Here is a 27,359-nt window from a genome sequence, read left to right as displayed (position 1 = left end):
TTGATGGACATTTATTTAGGTTGCTTCCATGTCCTGGCTATTGCAAGTAGTGCTGCAATGAACATTGGGATGCATGTATCCTTTTGAATTACGGTTTTCTCTGGATATATGCACAGGAGTGGGATTGCTGGGTCGTATGGTAGTTCTATTTTTAGTCTTTTAAGGAACCTCCATACTGTTATCCATAGTGGCTTTGCCAATTTACATTCCCCCCAACAGTGCAAGAGGGTTCCCTTTTCTCCACACCCTCTCCAGCATTTGTTGTTTATAGATTTTTTGATGATGGCCATTCTGAGTGGTGTGAGGTGATACCTCATTATAGTTTTGATTTGCATTTCTCTAATAATTAGTGATGTTGAACATCTTTTCATATGCCTCTTGGCTATCTGTCCATCTTGAGTTCTTTGTGTATGGTGTGAGATCAGGGTCCAACTTTGTTCTTTTGCATATGTATATCTAGTTGTCCCAGCACCATTTCCGGAAAATACCTTTCTTTCCTCATCCAGTTTTCTTGTTACCCTTGTCGAAAATCAACTGACCATAAATGTGAAAGTTTATTTCTGGACTCTCAATTCTATTCCATTGATCTGCATATCTGTTCTTTTTTTTTTTGCGGTGTGCGGGCCTCTCACTGTTGTGGCCTTTCCTGTTGTGGAGCACAGGCTCCAGACGCGCAGGCTCAGTGGCCATGGCTCACGGGCCTAGCTGCTCCGTGGCATGTGGGATCTTCCCGGACCGGGGCACGAACCCGTGTCCCCTGCATCGGCAGGCAGACTCTCAACCACTGCGCCGCCAGGGAAGCCCTGTATATCTGTTCTTATCCTGGTACCACTCTATCTTGATTTCTGTAGCTCTGTATTAAGTTTTGTAATCAGGAGGTGTGAGTCTTCTTCCAACATTGTTCTTTTTCAAGATTGCTTTGGCTATTTCGAGACCAATATGAATTTTAGGATCAGCTTGTCAATTTCTTCAGAAAGTGCAGTTTGGGATTTTGATAGGGGTCGTGTTGAATCTGTAGGTCAATTTGGGGAAATTTTACCATCTTAACAATATTAAGTTTTCCAGTCCATGAATATGGGATGTCTTTTGATTTATTTGTATCTTTAGTTTCTTTCAATAATATTTTGTTGTCTTCCTCAGTCTTTATTTTCTGACATACTATCATATAGAAAAAAATAGAATTTTTTCTTAATTTCATTTTTGGGATATTCATTGCTAGTTTATTGAAATATGTCTTTTTTTTTTGTGGCTGCACCACGTGGCTTGTGGAATCTTAGTTCCCCGACCAGGGATTGAACCTGGGCCCTAGGCAGTGAAAGTACGGAGTCCTAACCACTGGACCCAAATATAATTGACTTTTTTTTTTAGTAGACTTTATTATTATTATTTTTAGTATTTATTTATTTATTTATCTATTTATTTAGTGAGCTGTGTCAGGTGTTCGTTGTGGCATGTGGGATCTTCATTGTGGCACGTGGGATCTTTCATTGCAGTGCTTGTTGCGGTGCACGGGCTCTTTGTTGCAGCACACAGGCTTCTCTCTAGTTGTGGCGTGTGGGTTTCCTCTTCTCTAGTTGTGTCGTGGGCTCCAGAATGCATGGGCTCTGTACTTTGCGGCATGCAGGCTTTTTAGTTGAGGCACGCAAGCTCAGTAGTTGTGGCACACAGGCTTAGTTGCCCCACAGCATGTGGGATCTTAGTTCCCCGACCAGGGATTGAACCTGCGTCCCCTGCATGCGTCCCCTGCATTGGAAGGCGATTTCTTTACCACTGGACCACCAGGGAAGTCCCTATAATTGACTTTTACATAGTGGTCTTTTATCTTGCAACCTTGCTGAACTTGTTTCTTCATTCTAATAGTTTTTTAATGGATTCATTAGCATTTTCTGTATGTACGATCATGTCATCTGCAAATAGAGATAGTTACACTTCTTCCTTTCGAATCTGGATGCCTTTTATTTCAGTTTCTTGCCTAATCATCCTGGCTAGAACTTCTAGTACAGTGTTGAGTGGATATGGTGAGAGTGGACATTCTTGTCTTATTCCTGAATTTAGGAGGAATGCATTCAGTCTTTCACCATTAAATATGATATTAGCTCTTTTTTTTCATAGATGCCCTTTTTCAGGTTGAAGAAATTCCTTTTTATATCTAGTTTTTTGTCTTTTATTGCATTAATATGGTATATTACATTGATAGGCTTTTAGCTGTTATATCCTTCTTGCATTCCTGGCCTACCTGCTTTTCAGTTTAGTCTCATAGTGTTCCAAAACTCTACATTCCAGCCTGCCAAATTCCATGCTGTTCCTTGAAAGTATCATGCTATTCCATGTTTTCATGTTATTTTTGCCCTTACTGTTGATGTCCTTCTTCTCTCTCTTTTCTGCCTTGTGAACTCCTGTTGATCTTTTGTATCCAAGATCAGGCCTTTCTTTATTACCTTTTCCCTTTCCTGCATCCTCTACATATAGGGATTACTCTATCCCTCTAATGTAGCTGCTGTGATCCTTTATTGCAATTAATATACTTCCCCTATTGTAACATTCATTATCAATTTAATAACTTTTCCAGAAAAAGAGAAACACTACCACAATAAGCACATACATGGATTTTAGAAATGTTAACATTAGACGAAAATGTGCATTGTAAGATCAAAGAAATATGGTATTTGTTTACATTTCTCTTTTTATTGATTTTGGAGGTTTTTGAGTATAGTTGCTTTGTTGCCATTCCAACATTTAGTATAGTGTGTGGTACACAGTAGATGTTTAGCACATTTGTTCAATTTAGCCTGCTTCTTACCCTGGGGGCCTTTTCAGGTCCCTCCACAGTTTGTCTCTTTCCTTTTCCACTATGTTTTCCAAATACTTCTCATGTATGTACCTGTTCTTCAGTCAGATTGGACTTCTTACTGTCTCTCTGATTTTTGTTTTTATTGTTTTGTTATATTATTTAAAAAAAGAAAAGCTATCAGAAAGCAAAAAGTAATAACAGCTTATTAATTGCTTCATAAGCAAAGATATGATTATTAAATTTTAACAGTTGCAAATTAGCTATAGTTTTTATATATTGTTATATTGTATCACTGAATATGTTTTTATTTTAGAATAGTTGACTGCTTTTAAATATTTAGGTTAACTAATAAAATTGATTTGTAAGTAATGTTTATGACATTAAATAACATGTTTGGCATTAAAATTATTATAAAATGTTTTGAGGATTAATCTGTTGTTTTAACTAATCCCATCTTGAAAATCATATTTGTAGATGAAGTCCAGGAAAAACTGTGAGATGAATGCCTATTTTGGCTTGGGTTTAGCAGATTTTCCAGTAGTATAGCTCTAAATTGTTTAAAATTATTTTCATGTGTCTTGGTCTAGTTTTCTCTTCTTACATTGGTCTACTGTCCTCCATTTGCCATAAACTCTCAGAAATAATTGCTGTATATATTTTCACTGCTTCTCTTGTAAAAAACCTCATCAACTCATGAATGAATGTTTTCTCAACATTAATTTGTGTAATGTTGTTGCCTTAAAAGTCTTTCCATTATAGTCTGTTGTATACTTTTCTTCCAAATTGTTCTTTCTGAGAGTTTTGTTTATGCCACTGTTCCACTGAAGAAAAATGCTTTATAACATGATTTTTAACGACTGCCTAATAGTCTATTGTATGTATGCACCATATTTTATTCAATCATTCCTCTATTGTTAGTTGTTTAAGTTACTATTTAATATCAGTACATAGCCAGGTGCAGTTGTGCTCTTAGCTTTACATTGCTTCCCTCAAGAGGAGTTTAAACTCTTTGAGGGCAGATAACACTTTCTATACAAAAATACCCTATAGTGTTTGGTTGACTGCAGTGTCTCTCTGCAACAGTTGATAGTAAATGCTTGTCAGATTTCTAAACTTAAAATTATGGGAAGGAGCATGATAATTTTATGTACTGACTTCTTATTCTATTTGTGTGACTATAAACTAGAGGAATGGCTTTGCCATGGTATCTTGGTGATCTTGCACATCTCCACATAGGCAAGGCTGAACCACAGTCTGACTCAAATCTTGGGGAAAGACTCTCTGATCCTCCCTGGTACATGGCAAGATAGATGACATAAGGTCATTTTGTGTCCACCTCCCTATCTTGTGGGAGGCTGCCTCAAGGCAGTTTATTATCTCCTTCCCTCATTCTGGTGAGACATGGGACATTCTTTCAGATACGGTTGTGAGTATAAAATTGCAAAGCAGCAGTCTAGAGTTGGCTCCTCCATGACAGAGCAACCCTCTGTGCATGTTGTCTGTTATTTGGTCCTTCCCTCCAGTTTGGTTTTGTCCTGCGGGACTAGGGACATGGGGAAGTGACACCATACAGATCATGCTTTCTCTGTCTGTGTTAGTAATAAACTGTCTGAATCCATTTGGTCTTATTGGTAGCTGCCAGTGTGCTGCTGTGTAGGAGCCACTTGAACATTTAAGATATACTAGTGGGGTTTTCTTTGGCCTGGTTTGTGGAATTTGTCATTTCTTTGTAATTAGTTTACTGTAACTTGCTTTTAATTTCAGCATCCAATATTTAGTGCCTTGTTAAATAGCTCAAATAAGGATGATCCTTGCTCCGTAAATAGTTTTTTTTTTTTTTTTCGGTACGCGGGCCTCTCACTGCTGTGGCCTCTACCGTTGCGGAGCACAGGCTCTGGACGCGCAGGCTCAGCGGCCATGGCTCACGGGCCCAGCCGCTCCGCGGCATGTGGGATCCTCCCGGACCAGGGCATGAACCCCTGTCCCCTGCATCAGCAGGAGGACTCTCAACCACTGCGCCACCAGGGAAGCCCAATACAGTATTTTTTTAAGGGGCACAGTACACCGGCTGTAAAATTTGTCTTAATCTGGATACATCAAAGATGAAGCAGTTAGTTTTGTTTAGCATAGTAGCTTGCACTTGGGTTTTTTGTTTTGTTTTGTTTTGTTGGGTTTTTTTTTACCCTCCTCCAGGACTGCTTTTGTTTTGGAATCCAAAGCCTACTAGAGTTATATTGGGAAGTCAGTTTGACATAGACTGTTCTTATGTTACATTAGACTTTCCTTTCTCATGCAGTAGAAATGTACTAAGGTATCATAATTAATGCAAATAAAAAGTATACTGTGTGCTTGTCCCTCAGTATCCATGGGGGATTGGTTCTAGGACCCCAGTGAATACCAAAATCCACAGATGCTCAAGTCCCTTATGTAAAATGGCCTAGTACAATTGGCCCTCCATATCTGTGGGTTCCCCATCTGTAGATAAGGAGGGCCTACTGTATAAACAGATCCATTTGATTTTCAGTGACTAGTTGACATTGACCTAGGCAGAAAGTACATCAATGTTAGATTAATCATGCATCAGTTCAGATATCTTAGAGATGGTCAAGGTGACATGTTTTGTTATCACTTACTTCATTATCAGACTAATTATAACAATTCAAATTGTATAGTTTTGGGGGTTTGCTTTATGAAAATAATTTACATGAAAGCATGATTTTTGACATTAAAACTTGCATACTTTCATAGTAATTTGCATTTTAAAAATTATGACATATAATATTGGATTAGCAATAAAACATGACAGCACAGTGGTGATGTTTGGTAGCGGGCCAAGTTGTGCCCCATAAAAACAAAATAATCATATATAATACCAACTTATAATTAGCCTATAGCTGTCTGGATACATCATTCTTATGAATGAAATATATATGGTTAGAATTCAGTTTACATTCTGAAATATAATACTTTTAAAGTAGTATAATATTAATAGTGTTTCCTTATAACAGAAGCATGCTTGCTTATTGTAGAAAATTTAGAATATTAAAAGCATAAAGAAGAAAATACAAAACGCTCCTTATTCTACCAACCTTGAGTAAACATTAACATTTTGGTGTATTTCCTTCATACCCCCACACTCATCACCTTGTACATACATACCTGTCGGTCTTTGTATGTGTATATACTGAGTGTATAAAATGTACATTTTAAAATGAAACAATTGGCTCATACTGTGTATATAGTTTAATATTTTGAGTGTTCTAGTTTTTACCCTCTGAGCATTATTTCCATATTAAGGAATAAAGTCTATAATATTATTTTTAAAGGTTGCGGGATATTTCACTTTGAGGGTATACTGTATTTTAGTTAGCCTTTACCTATTGTTGGACATTGAAGTTGTTTCTAATATTCTACTCTATTAAATAACTGAAATGTACATCATTTTTTATGCATCTTTATTTGGTTTTAAAAATTGCTAGAGATTGAATTCTTGGATCAATGGGTATGAACATTTTTAAGGCTCTTGATTCATATTGGCAAGTTTCCTTCTAGACAGGTTACCTCATTTTGAATTTCCATCAGCGGTATATGGGGAAGTGCCCAATTCAAACTAGCCTTGCCAACATTGGGTAATATCTTTGAAAACTTTTAAATTTGATGGGTGAGTTATAGTGTCTTATTCTTTACATTTCTTTTGATTAACAGTGAGGTTGAATATATTTTCATATACATCTTGGTCATTGATGATTTTCATTTTTGAATCTGTTCATGTCCTTGGGCCAGACTTTATCTATGAGTTGTTATCATTTTGCTTTTTGATAGACTGCAGTTTTCCTTTTTATGTAGCAAATCTAGAAATCCTTTCATTTGTGAATTATTTCTTTATTTGATGCTTTGAAAGTCCATCCTTCATTCTAGAATTGAGTGACTATTCACTAGAATGTTTTGCTAGTTTTTTATGATTCATTTTTCATGTTTATCTTTTTCTTCCATCTGGAATTTATTTTAGTGAAAGTTATGTGATGAGGCTCTAACATTTGTCTTTTGAAAATAAAAGTTTTTCAAGAACCACTTAATAATACTACATGAATTCAAAATGCCAAATTTATAGTCTAATAAATTTTATAGGGGTTGAAGTATAGTGTCATTCTCAAATATCACTTTGATGTTTGAATGTCATTATACTGCATTATTTCTTGGTGAAATTGAAACACTTTGTAGAATTTCCTACAGACAACTGTGCATAGAGCTGCCCCTCCCCCCTTAAAAAAAAATAAAGTCTTGTCCTTCCACGTGGCTTAATAGTTGTATGACTCACAGTCCTTTTCTCACTGAGCATGCATATAATCTACCCTCTGGTTAGCAGCTGTGGTTTCTCCTTGCAGCATCTGTTTTTGTTTGCCCCCTTGCTTCTCAAAGTGCCTGTGCTCAAAAGGAGCCTTCCATCATTGGTTGCTGCAGGTCACTAAGGTCTGCTTGTTATTGTTTCTCATAACTGTTGGCTTTAAAGCATTTTTTCTTCACTTTTTCTAATATCTACTTCATACTTTTTTTTCCTCTCCACTGTATTTATGGTTAATATTTTAACATCATGGAGTAGTTTAGAAATTCTTGAGCTGTACATCTTACTCATTCAACAAGGCTTTAATGTTATAGACTGACTTTTCATTATCTTTTCCTGAATGACAGCACAATACCCTTCTAGGGAATACTGAATCAAGAAATCACCTGTCTTTGCTGAGGGCATCTGTTGAAAGCAGATGCCAGAGCCATGGGGTTGTCATTTCCCATCAGGTTCCAACATCAGAGTCTAATACTTCAAAGACACTCTCCATTCTTGCATTGACAGACAGCTGTGGTGCCTCCTGTTTTCTTGTTGCTTTTGTTTCTAGTCCTAACACTTCTTTTAGATGGAAAAGTAGGTAAGGAAGCATTAGTATTTGAGGGTGTATTAATCAGATTTTACGTGCTGTAACTGCTCACATTTGAGTAATATCAGTTACTGAAGAGCACAGAAAATTATTTTCATTTTCATGTTAGGAAATAAGTATTTTAGTTAGTTGATTTTATGCACTCTCCTAAAGACATAATTCTAGCATATATTTTCCATGTAATAAGAACTGAATATAATTGCAATTTCCATCATTTTATTTTAGATCTTTATGAACATTATATATCATTAGGTACAAATTGATAATTTTCCTGTCGTTTCTTTTGCTTACTTCCTCTAAGGATTTTAGGTTGTTACAGAATGTTTATTCATTTTCAGTAGCTCTGAGATAATGAGTAGTAGTAATTAAGTGATTTTGGCGATCTTTTATAGGTAATCATCAGTAGAATTAGAATGTAATTCAGATACAGTCTAGTGCTCATCTACTAAATAACAGTTATACCTCATTTTTCAGTCTGTAGGACTTCTGTAAACTGTGAGATACACCCCAAGGATTATGAAGTATTGGTCCCATCACAACAGCTTTGTAAAAAATCACACTTTTAGTTGAACTAAGTGGGGGTGATTTTTTTTTTTATAGTTCCTTTCACTGAAGTGTTATTATCTGAGCCGATAATATTTGGTGCTAGGGTGGAACAATAATTGGGATTGCTTAGACTTGGTGTCTGACTGGCTTTTAAGCTACCCTAACACGTAGTACCTAATTCATGGTGCTTAATGGAATTTTGAATGAGTGGCACAGCCTATGAGTCAAGTCAGAATGCTGCCTGGGAAATAAGAATGAGACTTGGAGGGTGAGAATCAGGATTTGCCTGCCTCTGTCCCAGACTCTAAGGGCAGAACCACAGATAATTTGATGCTTATGATATTTAATTATTTTACTTTGTGTATTTTCTGTGGTGAGGCTGCAACTTCTGATCCTTGGTCAAAAAGGAATGTACACCTTGGGAGATAATTTTCCGTGGGTCTCATGTTTCTGCATATCTTGGGAGTGAGGCACTAACTGCCCTTTGTTCAGGACTATCTTTTGGAAGAAAGGACAATCATGCTTATTATCCAGTAAAATAATGTCTCCCTTCGAACAAAGTGCAGGCATGTGTACTGTCTATTATAAAAGATTTGGGTTCCTGCAGCTTAGACTTCCTCTCCTTTAATGTGATGTATTGTATGTGCAGGAATCCATCTATACCCATATATGTTGCCCCTGTGAGATTTGGGGGGGGCAAGAGGAACTGATACAGACTTGCTGCTCATGCCACTTGCTGTGCTGTGAGTAATAAAGTCCTCTGACACGCAGGAGTCTCATGCCTTCTGCCAGCCTCCATTCAACTGTGGTAGGCTAGCTTGTTGGCTGACAAGTAGGCTAAAGTCTCAGATCCTTTAGAGTTCTTGACAGGTACTCAGCCTATAAAATGTTACAAATCTTTTGAAGAAACTCCTTTACTTTTTAATTTTCTTTTTAATCTTTATTGAGTTGGTTAAAATATTGAAAAATTAATAAGGGTCCATTCTTTAAGGAGCCAAGAAAGCTATGTTTTGGCTCAGACTAAACAGTCCCGAAATGGTAAATTGGGAACAGCTGAGAGCTTTATAATGGTGTTCATTATTTTCTTAACTAAAAATTGGGACTTGAAGTAAGATATATATTCTGCTTCTTATTGCAAGAATAAATCTAGGCTATGAATGTAGTTAGGAGATTTAGAATTTCTCTGACCCTGCTTTGTGGTTCCAGTGGAACAGAATATTTGGAATCTGGAACAGGAAGTCACAATAGTGTGTTGGAGGAGTGGAAAAGCACACACAGAACATGGACTTAGAAGTCATATCTGAGTTTGGAACCCCTCTGCTGTCAGTTATTACTAGTTTTTTAACATTATAGTCATGCCATTCAATATGTCTTTGATTCATATGTATAATGAGGAATAGTGGCTACCTCATAAGGTTGTTATGAGGATTAGAAATGATTATGCAAAGCCCATAGCCTTCTGACCTAGCATATGTGGAGGGTGCGTGTGTGCGCGCACACGCGCACACATGAGACAGTTGCTTCAGTTCCACTTAGGTTATTGTTGATGTGAATTTAAAGTTCTGACTTCAAATTATTTCTCTCCTTAACTGTCATGTTCCTTTAAGCAGAAAATTCTCTGTCTCTGTTACTGATGAGTGTTTTCTAAAACACACATCATTGTTAGAAGTTTTTCCATAGGTGAAAATGTGACAGATTTTCAAACATAATCTGGCATTTTTTAAAAATAAGAGGGACTATAGCAATCTATATTATTATCACCCAGAGAAGACTCATGTATCTTAGTTCGTTTTAACAATGTGTGACAGAAGTCATACAGCCTTTTGAACACTGAGTAAAATAAAACTATAATTAGTACAGTATAATAGTATACTTTCTGAAAGTCATTTTCTATATTTTGGCAGAAATGCTAGCTGGTGGGCCAAGAAATGCACTGGGTGACAGATGGACCCGTCTGTGGCTCTTGTGGCTGCAGCTTGGGAGGCAGCAAACAGATTTCCATTCCATCTGACTCCTCTCTTCCCTTCTCTAGCTTCTTTGACCTCTGAAGCTCAAGAGTGATACAGAACATAATTTAGATCAGATTATTTAAAATGATCTATTAATGTCTAACAGGCTCCCAGCAGTTTTACAAGGAGCGATTTGAAGGAGGCAGGAAACAGTACACAGCAGTCTGTCTACTGTTGAGTTATTGCCAATACTGCTTGATATGATTTTATAATAAAAACCAAGACAAAAGAAAAATAGTTCAGTGGTTATAAAGGCACTTATCCTTAAGGATACTGAGATATCACCTTACTGTTTAAGAAAAAAAATGTACGACTATTTAATTAAAAATTTTTTTGCAGGTATTCTCTCATTAATTCTGATTTTTGAGGAATCTGTTTATTTTCTGTGGCTGCTGTAACTAGTGACTACAAACTTGGTGGTTTGAAACAACAGAAATTTATTCTCTTATAGTTCTTGAGACCAGAAGTCCAAAATAAGTCTTTTGAAGCTAAAATCAAGGTATCAGCAGGACCGTAAATCCTCTGGAGGCTCTAGCAGAGAATCCATTCCTTGCCTCTTCCAGCTTCTGGTGACTGCTGGCATTCCTAAGCCACATCACTCCAATGCCTGCCTCCATCTTCACATGGCCTTTTGCTCAATGTGTCTGTCTCATTTCCCTCTGTCTTCCCCCTATAAAGATACATGTGATGGCATTTAGGGCCCAGCTGGGTGATGCAGGATAATCTCCATTGCAGGATACTTAATTATATCTGCAAAAATTTTTACCCTATAAGCCAACATTCACAGGTTCCAGGAATTAGGACCTGATATCTTTGAGGGGCACCATTCAGCTTACTGCAGGAAGATAAGGAGCAAAATTTAATTTCCTTTCTTGTGTGTGTGGGAAAGGTGAAACATCTTTATAATTTTCTTTTCCCAAGTCCTACTTGTCCCCTAAGAAGGCAGACTTTAAAGCTGTTGTGAAATGAATCTCCCCATAAGGAGTAAATTAACAGTTTGTTTTCCATCTTTAGATGGAACCATATTAAATAAAATACCAATTTTGCATGTACTTCTTGAGTATGAATATGTTCTTTTTTAGTCATGTTATTCTAGTTGCCCCAGTGCATGTGTTCATTAAATGATTTTTAATGTTATAAAAACTTCCTTATGGTTTAATTGTACATCACAAGATAAAAACTTAAATCAGAGTTAAATTTTATCCATTATATCTATGTAAACGTTAATTTTCACTTTTTTGAAGGAAAATATGAGATGCTGTTAGTGTGAGATCAAGAAATTAAAATACAGTTTTGTGTTATTGCCTACCTTTGCCTCTATGGTTGTATTTTTCTTTTGCCGCTCTTTCTCTGTTTACCCAATTCTTAGAAAAGATGTTTATACATATTTAAAATCTGAAAAAGCCTAGAACAAGATTTCCTTAATTAGAGGCTTTGTAATGGCTTCAGTTTTAATTTTAACTTTATTATGCTTTACTTAATTAAATTAGAATAATAATTGTAATTTTAAGTGGTATTTACTAAATAAATATACTACCTCATCCAGAAAATAGTTTATGAATTTAATTAAATTCCCTAAGGGAACTCATAATATTATTATTTTTTTATACAGTAGGTTCTTATTAGTTATCTATTTTATACACATCACTGTATACATGCCAATCCCAATCTCCCAATTCATCACCCCACCCCACCCCACCCCCCACCACTTTCCTCCCTTGGTGTCCGTACGTTTGTTCTCTACAACTGTGTCTCTATTTCTGGCTTGCAAACCGGTTCATCTGTACCATTTTCTAGGTTCCACATATATGCATTAATATACGATACTTGTTTTTCTCTTTCTGACTTACTTCGCTCTGTATGACAGTCTCCAGATTCATCCACATCTCTACAAATGACCCAATTTCGTTCCTTTTTATGGCTGAGTAATATTCCATTGTATATATGTACCACATCTTCTTCATCCATTCGTCTGTCGATGGGCATTTAGATTGCTTCCATGTCCTGGCTATTGTAAATAGTGCTGCAATGAATACTGGGGTGCATGTGTCTTTTTGAATTATGGTTTTCCCTGGGTATATGCCCAGTAGTGGGATTGTTGGGTCATATGATAATTCTATTTTTAGCTTTTTAAGGAACCTCCATACTGTTCTCCATAGTGGCTGTATCAATTTACATTCCCACCAACAGTGCAAGAGGTTTCCCTTTTCTCCGGACCCTCTCCAGCATTTGTTGTTTGTAGATTTTCTGAGGATACCCATTCTAACTGGTGTGAGGTGATATCTCATTGTAGTTTTGATTTGCATTTCTCTAATGATTAGTTATGTTGAGCAGCTTTTCATGTGCTTCTTGGCCATCTGTATGTCTTCTTTGGAGAAATGTCTATTTAGGTCTTCTGCCCATTTTTGGATTGGGTTGTTTGTTTTTTTAATACTGAGCTGCATGAGCTGTTTATATACTTTGGAGATTAATCCTTTGTCCGTTGGTTCGTTTGCAAATATTTTCTCCCATTTGGAGGGTTGTCTTTTCGTCTGGTTTGTAGTTTCCTTTCCTCTGCAAAAGCTTTGAAGTTTCATTAGGTCCCATTTGTTTATTTTTGTTTTTATTTCCATTACTGTAGGAGGTGGATCAAAAAAGATCTTGCTGTGATTTATGTCAAAGAGTGTTCTTCCTATGTTTTCCTCTAAGAGTTTTATAGTGTCCGGTCTTACATTTAGGTCTCTAAGCAATTTTGAGTTTATTTTTGTGTATGGTGCTAGGGAATGTTCTAATTTCATTCTTTTACATGTAGCTGTCCAGTTTTCCCAGCACCACTTATTGAAGAGACTGTCTTTTCTCCTTTGTATATCCTTGCCTCCTTTGTCATAGATTATTTGACCATAGGTGCGTGGGTTTATCTCTGGGCTTTCTATCCTGTTCCATTGATCTATGTTTCTGTTTTTGTGCCAGTACCATATTATCTTGATTACTATAGCTTTGTAGTGTAGTCTGAAGTCAGGGAGTCTGATTCCTCCAGCTCCGTTTTTTTCCCTCAAGACTGCTTTGGCTATTTGGGGTCTTTTGTGTCTCCATACAGATTTTAAGATTTTTTTGTTCTAGTTCTGTAAAAAATGCTATTGGTAATTTGATAGGGATTGCATTGAATCTGTAGATTGTTTTGGGTAGTATGCTCATTTTCACAATATTGATTCTTCCAATTCAAGAACATGGTATATCTCTCCATTTGTTTGTATCATCTTTAATTTCTTTCATCAGTGTCTTATAGTTTTCTGCATATAGATCTTTTGTCTCCCTAGGTAGGTTTATTCCTAGGTATTTTATTCTTTTTGTTGCAGTGGTAAATGGGAGTGTTTCCTTAATTTCTGTTTCAGATTTTTCATCATTAGTGTATAGGAATGCAAGAGATTTCTGTGCATTAATTTTATATCCTGCAACTTTACCAAATTCATTGATTAGCTCTAGTAGTGTTCTGGGGACATCGTTAGGATTCCCTATGTATAGTATCATGTCATCTGCAAACAGTGACAGTTTTACTTTTTCTTTTCCAATTTGTATTCCTTTTATTTCATTTTCTTCTCTGATTGCCTTGGCTAGGACTTCCAAAACTATGTTGAATAATAGTGGTGAGAGCGGGCATCCTTGCCTTGTTCCTGATCTTAGAGGAAATGCTTTCAGTTTTTCACCATTGAGAATAATGTTTGCTGTGGGTTTGTCGTATATGGCCTTTATTATGTTGAGGAAAATTCCCTCTATGCCTACTTTCTGAAGAGTTTTTATCATAAATGAGTGTTGAATTTTGTGAAAAGCTTTTTCTGCATCTATTGAGATGATCATATGGTTTTTCTTCTTCAATTTGTTAATATGGTGAGTCACATTGATTGATTTGCGTATATTGAAGAATCCTTGCATCCCTGGGATAAATCCCGTTTGATCATGGTGTATGATCCTTTCAATGTGTTGTTGGATTCTGTTTGCTAGTATTTTGTTGGGTATTTTTGCATCTATATTCATCAGTGATATTGGTCTGTAATTTTCTTTTTTTGTAGTATCTTTGTCTGGTTTTGGTATCAGGGTGATGGTGGCTTCATAAAATGAGTTTGGGAGTGTTCCTTCCTCTGCAGTTTTTTGGAAGAGTTTGAGAAGGATGGGTGTTAACTCTCCTCTAAATGTTTGATAGAATTCACCTGTGATGCCATCTAGTCCTGGACTTTTGTTTGTTGGAAGATTTGTAATCACAGTTTCAATTTCATTACTTGTGATTGGTCCATTCATATTTTCTATTTCTTCCTGGTTCAGTCTTGGAAGGCTATACCTTTCTAAGAATTTGTCCATTTCTTCCAGGTTGTCCATTTTATTGGCATAGAGTTGCTTGTAGTAGTCTCTTAGGATGCTTTGTATTTCTGCATTATCTGTTGTAACTTCTCCTTTTTCAGCTCTAATTTTATTGATTTGTGTCCTCTCCTTTTTCTTGATGAGTCTGGCTAATGGTTTATCAATTTTTTTAATCTTCTCAATGGACCAGCTTTTAGTTTTATTGATCTTTGCTATTGTTTTCTTTGTTTCTATTTCATTTATTTTTGCTCTGATCTTTATGATTTCTTTCCTTCTACTAACTTTGGGTTTTTTTGTTTTTCTTTCTCTAGTTCCTTTAGGTGTAAGGTTAGATTGTTTATTTGAGATTTTTCTTGTTTCTTGAGGTAGGATTGTATTGCTGTAAACTTCCCTCTTAGAACTGCTTTTGCTGCACCCCATAGGTTTTGGACTGTTGTGTTTTCATTGTCATTTGTCTCTAGATATTCTTTGATTTCCTCTTTGATTTCTTCAGTGATCTCTTGGTTATTTAGTAACATATTGTTTAGCTTCCGTGTGTTTGCGTTTTTAACATTTTTTTTCCCTGTAATTGATCTCTAATCTCATAACATTGTGGTCAGAAAAGATGCTTGATATGATTTCAATTTTCTTAAATTTACTGAGGCTTGATTTGTGACCCAAGATGTGATCTGTCCTGGAGAATGTTCTGTGTGCACTTCAGAAGAAAGTGTAATCTGCTGTTTTTGGATGGAATGTCCTATAAATATTAATTAAATCTATCTGGTCTATTGTGTCATTTAAAGCTTGTGTTTCCTTATTAATTTTCTGTTTGGATGATCTGTCCTTTGGTGTAAGTGAGGTGTTAAAGTCCCCCACTATTGTTGTGTTACTGTCGATTTCCTCTTTTATAGCTGTTAGCAGTTGCCTTATGTATTGAGATGCTCCATTTTTTTTTTTTTTTTTTTTTTTTTTTTGTGGTACGCGGACCTCTCACTGTTGTGGCTTCTCCCATTGTGGAGCACAGGCTCTGGACGCGCAGACTCTGGATGCGCAGTTTCAGCGGCCATGGCTCACGGGCCCAGCCGCTCTGCGGCATGTGGGATCTTCCTGGACTGGGGCACGAACCCATCTCCCCTGCATCGCCAGGCAGACTCTCAACCACTGCGCCACCAGGGAAGCCCTGAGATGCTCCTTTGTTGGGTGCATATATATTTATAATTGTTATGTCTTCTTCTTGGATTGATCCTTTGGTTGTTATATAGTGTCCTTCCTTGTCTCTTGTAACATTCTTTATTTGTAAGTCTATTTTATCTGATGTGAGTATTGCTACTCCAGCTTTCTTTTGATTTCCATTTGCATGGAATATCTTTTTCCATTCCCCTCACTTTCACTCTGTATGTGTCCTTATGTCTGACGTGGGTCTCTTGTAGACAGCATATATATGGGTCTTGTTTTTGTATCCATTCAGCAAGCCTATGTCTTTTGGTTGGAGCATTTAACCCATTCACGTTTAAGGTAATTATCGATATGTATGTTCCTATTACCATTTTCTTAATTGTTTTGGGTTTGTTTTTGTAGGTCCCTTTCTTCTCTTGTGTTTCCCACTTAGAGAAGTTCCTTTAGCATTTGTTGTAGAGCTGGTTTGGTGGTGTTGAATTCTCTTAGCTTTTGCTTATCTGGAAAGCTTTTGTTTTCTCTATCGAATGTGAATGAGATCCTTGCTAGGTAGAGTAATCTTGGTTGTAGGTTCTTCCCTTTCATCACTTTAAGTATATCATGCCACTCCCTTCCGGCCTGTAGAGTTTCTGCTGAGAAATCAGCTATTAACCTTATGGGAGTTCCCTTGTATGTTATTTGTCGTTTTTCCCTTGCTGCCTTCAATAATTTTTCTTTGTCTTTAATTTTTGCCAATTTGATTACTGTGTGTCTTGGTGTGTTTCTCCTTGGGTTTATCCTGTACGGGTCTCTCTGCACTTCCTGGAATTAGGTGGCTATTTCCTTTCCCATGTTAGGGAAGTTGTTGAGTATAATCTCTTCAAATATTTTCTTGGGTCCTTTCTCTCTCTCTTCTCCTTCTGGGACCCCTGTAGTGCAAATGTTGCTGCGTTTAATGTTGTCCCAGAGGTCTCTTAGGCTGTCTTCAGTTCTTTTCATTGTTTTTTCTTTATTCTGTTCCACAGCAGTGAATTCTACCATTGTGTCTTCTAGGTCACTTTTCCATTCTTCTGCCTCAGTTATTCTGCTATTGATTCCTTCTAGTGTAGTTTTCATTTCAGTTATTTTATTGTTCATCTCTGTTTGTTTGTTCTTTAATTCTTGTAGGTCTTTGTTAAACATTTCTTGCATCTTCTCGATCTTTGCCTTCGTTCTTTTTCCGAGGTCCTGGGTCATCTTCGCTATCATTATTCTGAATTCTTTTTCTGGAAGGTTGCCTATCTCCACTTCAGTTAGTTGTTTTTCTGGGGTTTTATCTTGTTCCTTCATCTGGTACATAGCCCTCTGCCTTTTCATCTTGTCTATCTTTCTGTGAATGTGGTTTTTGTTCCACAGGCTTCAGGATTGTAGCTATGTTGTAATTTAACTAAATAATCTTGCTTTTGGAGGGGAAAGAACATGAAGCATCATACAATAATATATAAATTATTAAAATAATATCCTGATATTATTTAAATTATTAATACTGATATTTTGTCTTTTTCTCTGGTTACTTCTTCGAACACTCTCTTTATTGTGATTTTTGTGTTTTCTCTTGACTATTATTTTCAGTCTTCTCTGCTTGTTGTGTTTTTACTGCTCAACTTGTAAATCTTGGTCTTCTGGATGGCCCAGTCTTGAACTTTCTTTCTGACTCAATACTCTGATTTTAGATGATGTTTTCCATTTCTATGATTTTAGAGTAATAACCATATTCCCACAACTTTCAGTTTACTATATCCATCCCAGACCTCATGTCTGAGATCCAGAATGATGTGATTAACTGCCCATTTCACAGTCCCCTGTGGGATATCTTTCAGTTATCTCAGTTTGTACAAATATAAAATTGAACCCTTGATTCTAACCTCTGTTTCAAAAAACAAAACAAAACCCTAACAGCAAAAACAAGAACAAAAATCCTGTTCCACTTCTCACTCATCTATTAAGTAGCATCATTTAGTTGCCTAGGCCAGAATTCTGGGTGCCATCCTCGATTACTACCTCTTATTTATCCCGCATAAACAATCACTTGCCCAATTCTTGGAAGTACTAATATCAAATATATTTCAAATTCTATCTACTTTTTAAAATCCCTATTCTTGGAGTCTCAATGCAAGCTACCATCATCTGTTTCTAGGGCCAGTGTATTATTTATGAGTACTTACTAGATATACAGAATAACAAACTGGGCATAATTTTGTTTTTAGTGTTTCAAATTAACTTTAATCAGTAATTTTCAACTCCCAACTCCCAGGATTCTTTTGGTTTTCTTTTTTTTTTTTTTGGCTGTGTTTGGTCTTCATTGCTGCACATGGGCTTTCTCTCATTGCAGTGAGTGGGTGCTACTCTTTGTTGCAGTGCACGGGCTTATTGCGTTGGCTTCTCTTATTGTGGAGCATGGGCTCTAGGTGAGCGGGCTTCAGTAGTTGTGGTGCGTGGGCTCAGTAGTCGTGGCTTGTGGGCTCTAGAGTGCAGGCTCAATAGTTGTGGCACACGGGCTTAGTTGCTCCACAGCATGTGGGATCTTCCCGGACCAGGGCTCAAACCTGTGCCCCCTGCATTGGCAGGTGGATTCTTAACCACTGTACCACCAGGGAAGCCCAACTCCCAGGATTCTGAAGTTACAAGAATAAGAGGTAACAGTCAACTGTAAAAGAAACATTCTAAACTAAAAAGAAAAAAAAAGACTTAATTTTTCCCCCTAAATAGAACTGCACGATGCTTGGGTGCTCAGAGGAGGTGAGCCAGGAAAATGAAAGTTCAGAATTCGGTTTCTAATAATTCTGTCTATCCTTTTATTTAGTTATTCAGAATCTTATGGTGGGAGGAAGAATCCAAATTAATCTTTATATTATATAATCATAACTAAAGTTTTCTTTCACCAATTACGAAATTTTGCATTAGGTGAGTGTGTGTGTATACACACATACATAAAAACATATTAATACATGTATATTAATATTCTGAATAGGGAATTTATTATACTGCTAAATATGTAGGTCTCATCCCTCAGAGTGAGGAAGTTGAGTGTTGGTAGGAAGCTGTTCTTATGAGGGCATACCAGATGATAAGTGAGGTACAGTGGGCTAAAATACACTATAGATGTTCTTCTTGACAGAGGTGAATGATAGTCTTATGTTTTTAACCAAATAAGTATAATGAAGTTGTGTAAGCAAAGTATATTCCTACTGTAAGATAGCTAATTTGATAGTTGTTCAGGCAGTGGTCCTCAACAGGGGTAGGAGGGTTTGTACTCCAGGGGACATTTTTTGGCTTTCATGACTAGAGGGTGTTACTAGCATCTAGTAGGTAGTTGTCAGGGATGCTGCTAAATACCCTACCATGCCCAGGAAAGCCTCATACAACAAATAGTTACACAGCCCAAAAGGTCAATCGTACTTTGGTTGAGAAATGCTTTTAGGGTATTTTTTTTCAACCTGCCACATGATATCCTAAATATTTTTCAAAATTTCATTTAACAAATAAACTGTCAATAGAGGTATAATAGTTATAATAATTCCATGATTTTATTTTTATGAAAACTTAAATGAATAGAAGTATATTTGTGTGTACCTGGAATAATTTAGGAGAGGAAGGAATCAAGGGTGAACAAGTTTGTGGTTTGAGCAGCTTGTGAGCAGGATGTTGGTGACATTATCTAAGATGAGAGAAAGAGATATGTGGAAGATCTTCAGTTCCGATTTTACACTTGGAGAGTTTGAGGTGCCCGAGAGATATCCAGAGGAAGTCCTAAAGACTAGAACATAGGTGTTCAAACATATATTTAATTTGAAATTTGTCAATATATGAATACTAACCCCAGTTTTGGATAAAATCACCTAATAGAGTATATATCTTAAGGAAAGAGTACCTTATGTCACAGCCCTTAGGAACACTAGTATTCACAGTATGGGTAGAGAAGAATCTAGCAAGAGACTAAGAAGTAGCCAGGGAGATAATAGGAAATGATCCAGAAATGTAGTCTTCCAAGCCAAGGGAAGAGAAATATTTCCAGATGGCTGACTGGTGGTTGATAATGGAGGCTGTTGGTGACCTTGGTGGGCATGAGAATGAATAGAAAGCAAATTACAGTGGGTTGAGAAGTCCATGGTAAGTTAGACAGTTATGTTGTAGATTTATGTAAATTTGGCTATAAAGGAGGCAGAGGTGGATGGAGGCTGATGTGGGATCAGGGGAGGGTTTTTTCGTGTTTTTAAATATCAGAGAGAATTCCTCACTGATACTTTAAAAGATAATGTTTAAAGATAGTGAAGTATATAAAGTACGGTTTGTTAATGAACCGACTTTCCATGAGGTCAATATTTAAAATAGTTGCTTGGATTCTAAGTGATTCAGCAAGTGTGAAAATAGTTCTGTTAATTCCATAAATACAGGTGTATGTTTGACACTCAAACATTACTTTTATTTTTCAGATCTTTCAAGAAATCGTTTTACAGAAATTCCTTCTGATGTCTGGTTATTTGCACCTCTTGAAACGTTAAATTTATATCATAATTGCATCAAAACCATTCCTGAAGCCATTAAAAACCTACAGATGTTAACATACCTTAATATTAGGTAAGGAAACAATTTTGTGGGGGTAGATTTTGTTTTTTATTACAGTTCTGATTCTTTTTAGTTGAAAAGGAATGTATTTGGTTTGGCTATGTAGCCTATATCTCAGGAGTATCTTATTTGTATTTTTTATTTATCCACATTATAGGCTTTTGGTCTTGCTCTTGACAGCAGTGCTTCTCAAACTTTACTGTGCACAGGAATCAGATGCAGATTCTGATTCCATAGGTCTGCAGTGGGGCCAGCATTTCTAACAGCTCCCTGGTAATGCCCATGCCTGCTGGTCCTTAGATCACTTTGAGTACCAAGGCTTTAGATCAGAAATATTTTACTGAAATCATAGCACCACAACACAGATTTATTTATATGCATCCTCAGTTAAAGTGGAACATTATAAAGAAACAGTTCTTGATTTATATTTTTCACTTTTGTGACTTCTTGTTGCTACTTCAAGGATGGATAGATTGGCATGGGAGTATTGGAAGGTTAGGAAGCGGGTAATTGATGTTAATAATAAGTGCTTACTGTGTGCCAGCAGTGTTACAAATACTTTACCCATATTACCTCATCACATCTTCACAACAGCATTTTGAGATACGTGGTTAATTATCCCTGCACTGCAGATGAGGAAACTGAAGCACAGAGAGAGGTTAACTATTTGCCCAAAATTATATATATCGCAAGTGGTAGAGCCAAGATTCAAATCAAAGCAGCAGTATGGCTATAGAACTCTCATTCTTAGCTATTACCCTATATTTATAATAGAGTGAACATTGAATAAGTATAAGAAAAAATTGCCCTATCAAATGAGTGACATTGAAAAAAAAAATGAGTGACATTGAATGGAAACTGGTATATTGTGACTTAACTTTAGAATCTTTTTCTTATTTTTCTTTTATGTTTCTAGTTATAAGGAATAATTTCTTCCCCCTTCCTTAACAAAGTTACTTGTCTAAATTCTCATATAGGGAAATAGTAAATATAATTAATATACATAAATAATAGCATTTCTTTCTCTCTGTGATATATTATTTATGTCTCCCCCAGTGGTGTAACCTGTCAGTACCTACTATAACTGAATATAATACTTTAACTGAAACCATTTTACACCTTAAAATGTGTGAGAGGAATTTCCTTTCATAGAGGTTGGTCATTTGGGTTGTTCCTTTCTCTAATTGGGTACATAATCTCCCTGGCCTCGCTTGGGAAAGGTTTGAGGAAAGTGAGGTATTTTTAAGTTTTTTGTCTTTTTTTAATTTTGTTCTTTTATGGAAAAAGTGATTTGTCAAAATTGAATTGCATTTCTATATTAACATATATGGTAGATCTTAGAATAGTTCTGCTAAAACTTTCTGTGATTCTTTCCTGTTTTGATCTCTAAAAGTTGACTCCTGGTTTTTGTTTACAGTCGGAGAAATTTTTGAATACACTGTATTAAAGTAACATTTGTTCTAGTGACTGACTTCCTTTGACTATCTCTAAAACGTGTGGCAAAAAAGTGAAGATTGATGACTTATTAGCTGTGTATAAAGAAATGGAAAGCTGACTGCTAACTCGATAAACCTGCTTCTTAAGGGAAGAAAAGAAGCCAGTTTTTAAACTTTCTTGGTGTGAGGGAGATTAGAATGAGTTTGTATGTGCCATTCTTTTTCCTGTTTAGTTTTTATTTTGGTGAGAAGATCTTGAGAAACTTGTAAGATAATTTTTTAGCTCTTTCTTTCTTCCTGGATTCTACTCTCCTTTTCAGTGGAATCCTCAGGAAGATCCCTGTGTGCTCTAGACAGACCACTTTCCCAAGCATCCTACTTGATCCTTAAAGTGCAAGGGTTGTGACAAGCACCTGGCATATTTGACATTCCACCAGTCCGGCTAGGATTGCTCGTCTTGGGGCATTATCCTTTTTTATTAAAGCCTGTGCCATGTGATTGAAGCTAGTCTAGTGTTTCTGGACATCCTCTGTGGGCATAAAATGAGGTGAAAGGTCTTGAAGTCCCCCCAATGGGGTAACATTGGGCTTTTGTTGCTCTGCATGTTACACAAAATGCTAGGTACAAGTCTATAAATATCACTTTGAAAAGCAGGAAAAATAATAGCAAATTGCTAATGAATGCTTGGTAGTATGTAAATATAATGATGCACTTTATATATTTTGGTAGTAGGATTGTCTTAGTCTGTTCTCGTGGTGCTGTAACAGAATACCATAGACTGGGTGGCTTATAAACAACAGAAATTTATTTTTCACAGTTCTGGGGGCTGGGAAGTTCAAGTTCAAAGTGCCAGCAGATTCGTGTCTGGAGAAGACTTGCTTCCTGGTTCATATAGATGGCTGGCTTCTAGCTGAGTCCTCACATGGCGTAAAGAGCAAGGGAGGTCTCTGGGATCTCTTTCTAAGGCCACTGATCCACCTCCCTAAGGCCCCACCTCCAAATACCATCACATTGGGGATTAGGTTTCAACATTATAGTTTTGAATGGGGAGGACACAAACAGTCTACAGCAGGGATTGTTTGGGTCAGTCTGCATTGGCATGTAAATTTGACCAAAATTAGTTTGAGGGTAAGGGACCCAGAGCCAAATTGCCTGGATTTGAATCCTGACTCTTCCACTTACCAGCTCTGTGACTTTGAGCAGTTTACCTAATCTCTTTTAGACTTTTTCTTCATCTGTAAAATGGGCATCATGATAGTGTCTATCTTCCTAAAGTAGGTTGTTTTGAGGGTTAGTCAGGTTAATTCATGTGAGGTGCTCTGAACATGGCCTGCCGCATAGTAAGCACTCAATAAATGTTAGTTGTCCTTATATTTAAATGTATGCACAGAGACAGGAATGTTGTATCAACTTCGAGCTGAGATAAAGGTGCTAGTAGACTGTTCTACCATAAACCCATAACAAAAGCGAATGGGTTGGGTTACTACATGTTTTTAAAGATATAATTCTATTCATTCTTTCATAAATTTGAACACAGCACATGCAAATTTATCCTTGGAGCCTTTCCCTAGGGGTGTAGAGGTATTGAATATAGTGAAGTTATGCCAGAGAGCAAGGTTCTAGCAATTTCTAGCTCAGAAGAATAATTCTAGGTTTTGAGGGCTGGTGGTGTGTAGGACAATATCATAGGTAACAGCACAGGCTTTGCAGTCTGTTGTGCCTGGGCAAGTCACTTAAGCAATTTTAACCTTTATTTTTACTTGTATAATGGAGATAATAGTCTTGTGGGGTTACTATGAGGATTAAGTGAGATAGTGCATGTAAAGATTTTAGCCTGTTACAAAGTAAGCACTCATTAAATGATAGTTACTATTTAGTGAAAATTTACTTTTGAGGTGATCTGTTCTTTTTCAACATAACATGTCAAGTTTCAGACATATTTCTCATAATGAGACTTTCTTATTCTTTTCAGTCGAAATCTTTTATCAACATTGCCAAAATACCTATTTGATCTTCCCCTTAAAGTTTTGGTCCTCAGTAATAATAAACTGGTATCCATTCCAGAAGAAATCGGGAAGTTAAAAGATTTAATGGAATTGGTGAGTAAAATAGTTGCATCGATTGTATATAATATGCATAATACATACCTTTATATTTCTGAAGATTAATTCCTTTATGGAATTTCACTGTAATTAAAAAAAATAACTTGGTATATGCCTAAGTTCACTTTAGTGAAATTTTGAGATACCATTGCTTATGTCTGATTTTAGCTCACAGCTACAATAAAAGCCTGGTTGTTCCTCAGTCCTAGTGAGGTTAGAAGGCTTGATTACAAGTCTTAAATGCTTTCAAACAAATAAGCATTTGTCTATCCATCTTGTGGACAGTAAAGGTTTTAGACCAGGAAGAGATAAGGTGGGTTTTTTTTTTAAGGTTTTACAGGGCTTCTGTGAAAGCGTCAGAGAGAGGAGAGTACAGTGCCTACAAACAGTAGAATTAATAAAATGACCTTCCTCTCCTATATCCTTGTGTGATTTTATGACACCAAGATAAATGGAACCAAGATAAATGGAAAGAGGACATTTATATAATTGATTATAGAAATTGATATAATTGATTATAGAAATATAGGAATAATTTAAAGTAATTACTTTGAACGTACCATTGTAGGTATTAAAGGACATTGAACTCTGAGAGAAACATAATCAAATCTTCAAAGCACTGAGCTGTTTTCACATTTTTCTGTTACTTCTACCCATACAATATACCATGCTGTTTATTTTTATTTTCTGTTTTATCTTGAGTAATGCTTTCCCAATACATAGATTCTTTTAAAAAGTGTTCATAAATATGACTTTTTAATGTGTGGAGGGCCAAAAGTTTTCTTGAGGAATTTATATACAGTTTTATAATGGGAAATTAATGTGCAAATAGAATGTAAGGAACAGAAATTTCAGGAATGTCTTTTTTTTTATTCATTAGAGAATACCTACATGTGCAATTGTAATGCAAAGAAACTTCCTTGAACTTAGTCTTGTTATGTTGTAGAACCACAGAATTTTAATATTGTAAGAGATCTTATAAGTGATCAGATGTAACCACTTCCTAACACAGGAATCCCTGACACATCTAGTTGTATATTTTCAGTGGTGGACAAATCTTCGCGTGTGTGTATCTGAGGCAGCCCTAATTCTCTTTTGCAGAACTTTGTTATCTTTCTTATTTTGAATTAAGATACATGCCCCTATCACTTTTATCCATTGGTCCTGGGACTACCATGTGAAGAAGTATATAGATAATGACAACTTTTCTTCCCTTCGGATATTTGTAGTCTGTTGTATGTCTGCTCTCCATTTTACCAAACTCTAAGACCTGTTTTTCTGTAGCTTAAACATCTTTATTTTATTCCTTTTCATATTTTCTATATTTCTATTCTTTATTACTTTTTATCTTTAGCTATGTCTATACTGATAATGCTCCCTTTTATTAAGGTCTCTTTTAATGTTACACTCACAAATGAACAGAAGATGTGCTCTAACTTGTGATCTAACAAATTCATATTACAAGGGACCCATTACTTTCTTTGCCCTGCACACTGTTAACGTTTTTAAAGATTATATATATATATTCTACTTAAAGATTCTGTGGCTCTGTAATTTCTTTTTCATTCAGTTTTTGGCCCTATGTTCTAAATTGTATTACATGAGATAGTTTTTGGATAAATGAAATTTCAAAAATATTTAGGATTTTTAGATTTAGTGTAGTTTATTTAAATAGAATGTGAAAAAATATTAACCATTATTTTAGTAGGCACTATAAAATTATTGTGCTTTAAACTCTCAAAATTAGTAATGGTGGGTAGGTTGCATTAGGCTGGCTAATTGACAGTTTTAAATCACACAGTGAATTTGTGGGTATTACCTGTCATTGGAATGTTTTCCCAGGACACTATTCCATAAGAGTGTGGTAGCCAGCTATAGTGAAGTTCTGTCATTAGATCTAGGAAATACTCTCAGGCCTTCAATCCCCAGCAGAGTATTTTGTAGAGTACCCATTGGTGAGTGGGTCAGTATCCTGTGCCTGGGTTTATTTCTTCTGGGAAGTGGCAGCTACCTATCAAATTCTTATGGATTTTTTTGTATGGAAATCTTCAGTATTAGGCACCTTCAGGAGGAAGCCATAGTATTTGCTTTAATGGGCATTTTCCCAAAATTTTATTATCCATCATTTGGACAATAGCCTATCTTCAACACAACAGCTAAGGTGATCCTGTCAAAACATAAGTGAGATCATGTCATACCTCTGTTTAAAAGTTTCTGGTACCTGCCCATGTCTCTGAGTAAAAGCCGAAGTCTTACCCCTTCCTCCATCCTAGCCTTCCCCTTGCCCACTTCCCTCTAGCTACATGGGATTCCTTGCTGTTCTTAGTACATGTCACACATGCTTTGCCTAAGAGCCTTTACATTTATTGTTCCTTCTGTCTGGAATATTCCTTTCTTATGTATTGGCATGGCTCATACTCTCACCTCTGATAATATTGCTCAAATATCAGCTTCTTTATGAAACAGTCTAAATTGCTAATATCCCTCCCCACTATTAACTAGTACTGCCATTTTCCTTTACCCTGCTCTGTTTTTTCTTCCATAGCACTTATCACCTTCTAGCATATTGTATAATCTACTCCCCTTGTTAGAATGCAAGTTCCATAAGGAGCTGCGAAGGCAGGAATTTTTGTTTGTTTTATTCATTGATGTGTCCCCAGCACCTACAACAGTGCCTAACAAATAGTTTGTATTTGATAAATATTTGTTGTTGAATGAAGATGCCTTAGATATAGTTAGAAAGAATTATGTAGGATACATTTTTTAAATCATCTGTGGGTTAGATGATTAGATATTATTTAATATTCTTTATCTTCTTTTGAATTTACCCTCCTGCCTTTTTTACTTTTGATAAAACAATATATGTATGTGCCACTCCTCTCCCTTCAAGCTAATGTCAGTTCCAGAAAGTTGGAAATTGGGGGCAGTTGCAGTACAACATGAATTTCATTTGCAGTGTGTCTGGAATGACTGCTGCCTGAGATCTTGTTGCAGATTTTTCTTCCCTTTTTTTTGATGTGATAGTAAGAAAGGGGAGGGAGAGGGACCACAGGTAAATAATTTAAGCTGTGCCTTTATCCTCATATTATGGAAAGGTGGTCTTGTTTACCTTTAAATTGGGGTTTGCATTTTAACCTAACCCTGAGACATTTCTGATTAGATCTCCTAGAATGCCTTTTGGTTATGAGGTGAGCCACACAATTTTGAGCTTGTAATCCCTCATGTTTTGTATCCCTTTGAGAAATAGGTTTAGTTAAATCGATGCTGACCATGGTCTTTGGTTCTTCAGCTCACATCTGTAAATCCTTGACTTTCTCAGCTTCTGCCCAACCAAGTATCTCAAAACAACTACTATAATTGACAAATTATCACAATGATTGATAGTTGTCTTTCATTTTTACCTATGAATTAAGAGCACCTGGATCATCCTTACTTCTGTTTTTAGTTGGTAAGAGTGGTCTTTAGTTGAGATT

The 27,359-nt window shown here is 36.3% G+C and overlaps 1 protein-coding gene across 2 annotated transcripts in view; it reads left to right on the top strand.

Moving 5' to 3' along the window:
• LRCH2 (leucine rich repeats and calponin homology domain containing 2) overlaps nt 1-27,359 on the top strand; it is a 102,768-nt gene that overhangs the window by 12,575 nt on the left and 62,834 nt on the right. Inside the window, exons 2-3 of one of the 2 annotated variants that reach the window (XM_032620823.1) lie at nt 20,216-20,360; nt 23,757-23,883. In XM_032620823.1, coding sequence (XP_032476714.1) covers nt 20,216-20,360; nt 23,757-23,883 — 272 coding nt within the window. Of the gene's footprint in view, nt 1-20,215; nt 20,361-23,756; nt 23,884-27,359 lie in introns of those variants that run through there. The other variant, XM_032620824.1, reaches the window with a different exon arrangement.

The sequence above is a fragment of the Phocoena sinus genome, chromosome X (genome assembly GCF_008692025.1).
Source record: "Phocoena sinus isolate mPhoSin1 chromosome X, mPhoSin1.pri, whole genome shotgun sequence".
Lineage (NCBI taxonomy): Eukaryota > Metazoa > Chordata > Mammalia > Artiodactyla > Phocoenidae > Phocoena > Phocoena sinus.
The sequence above is the reverse complement of the archived record's forward strand: the minus strand, read 5'-3'. Positions and strand labels throughout refer to the sequence as shown.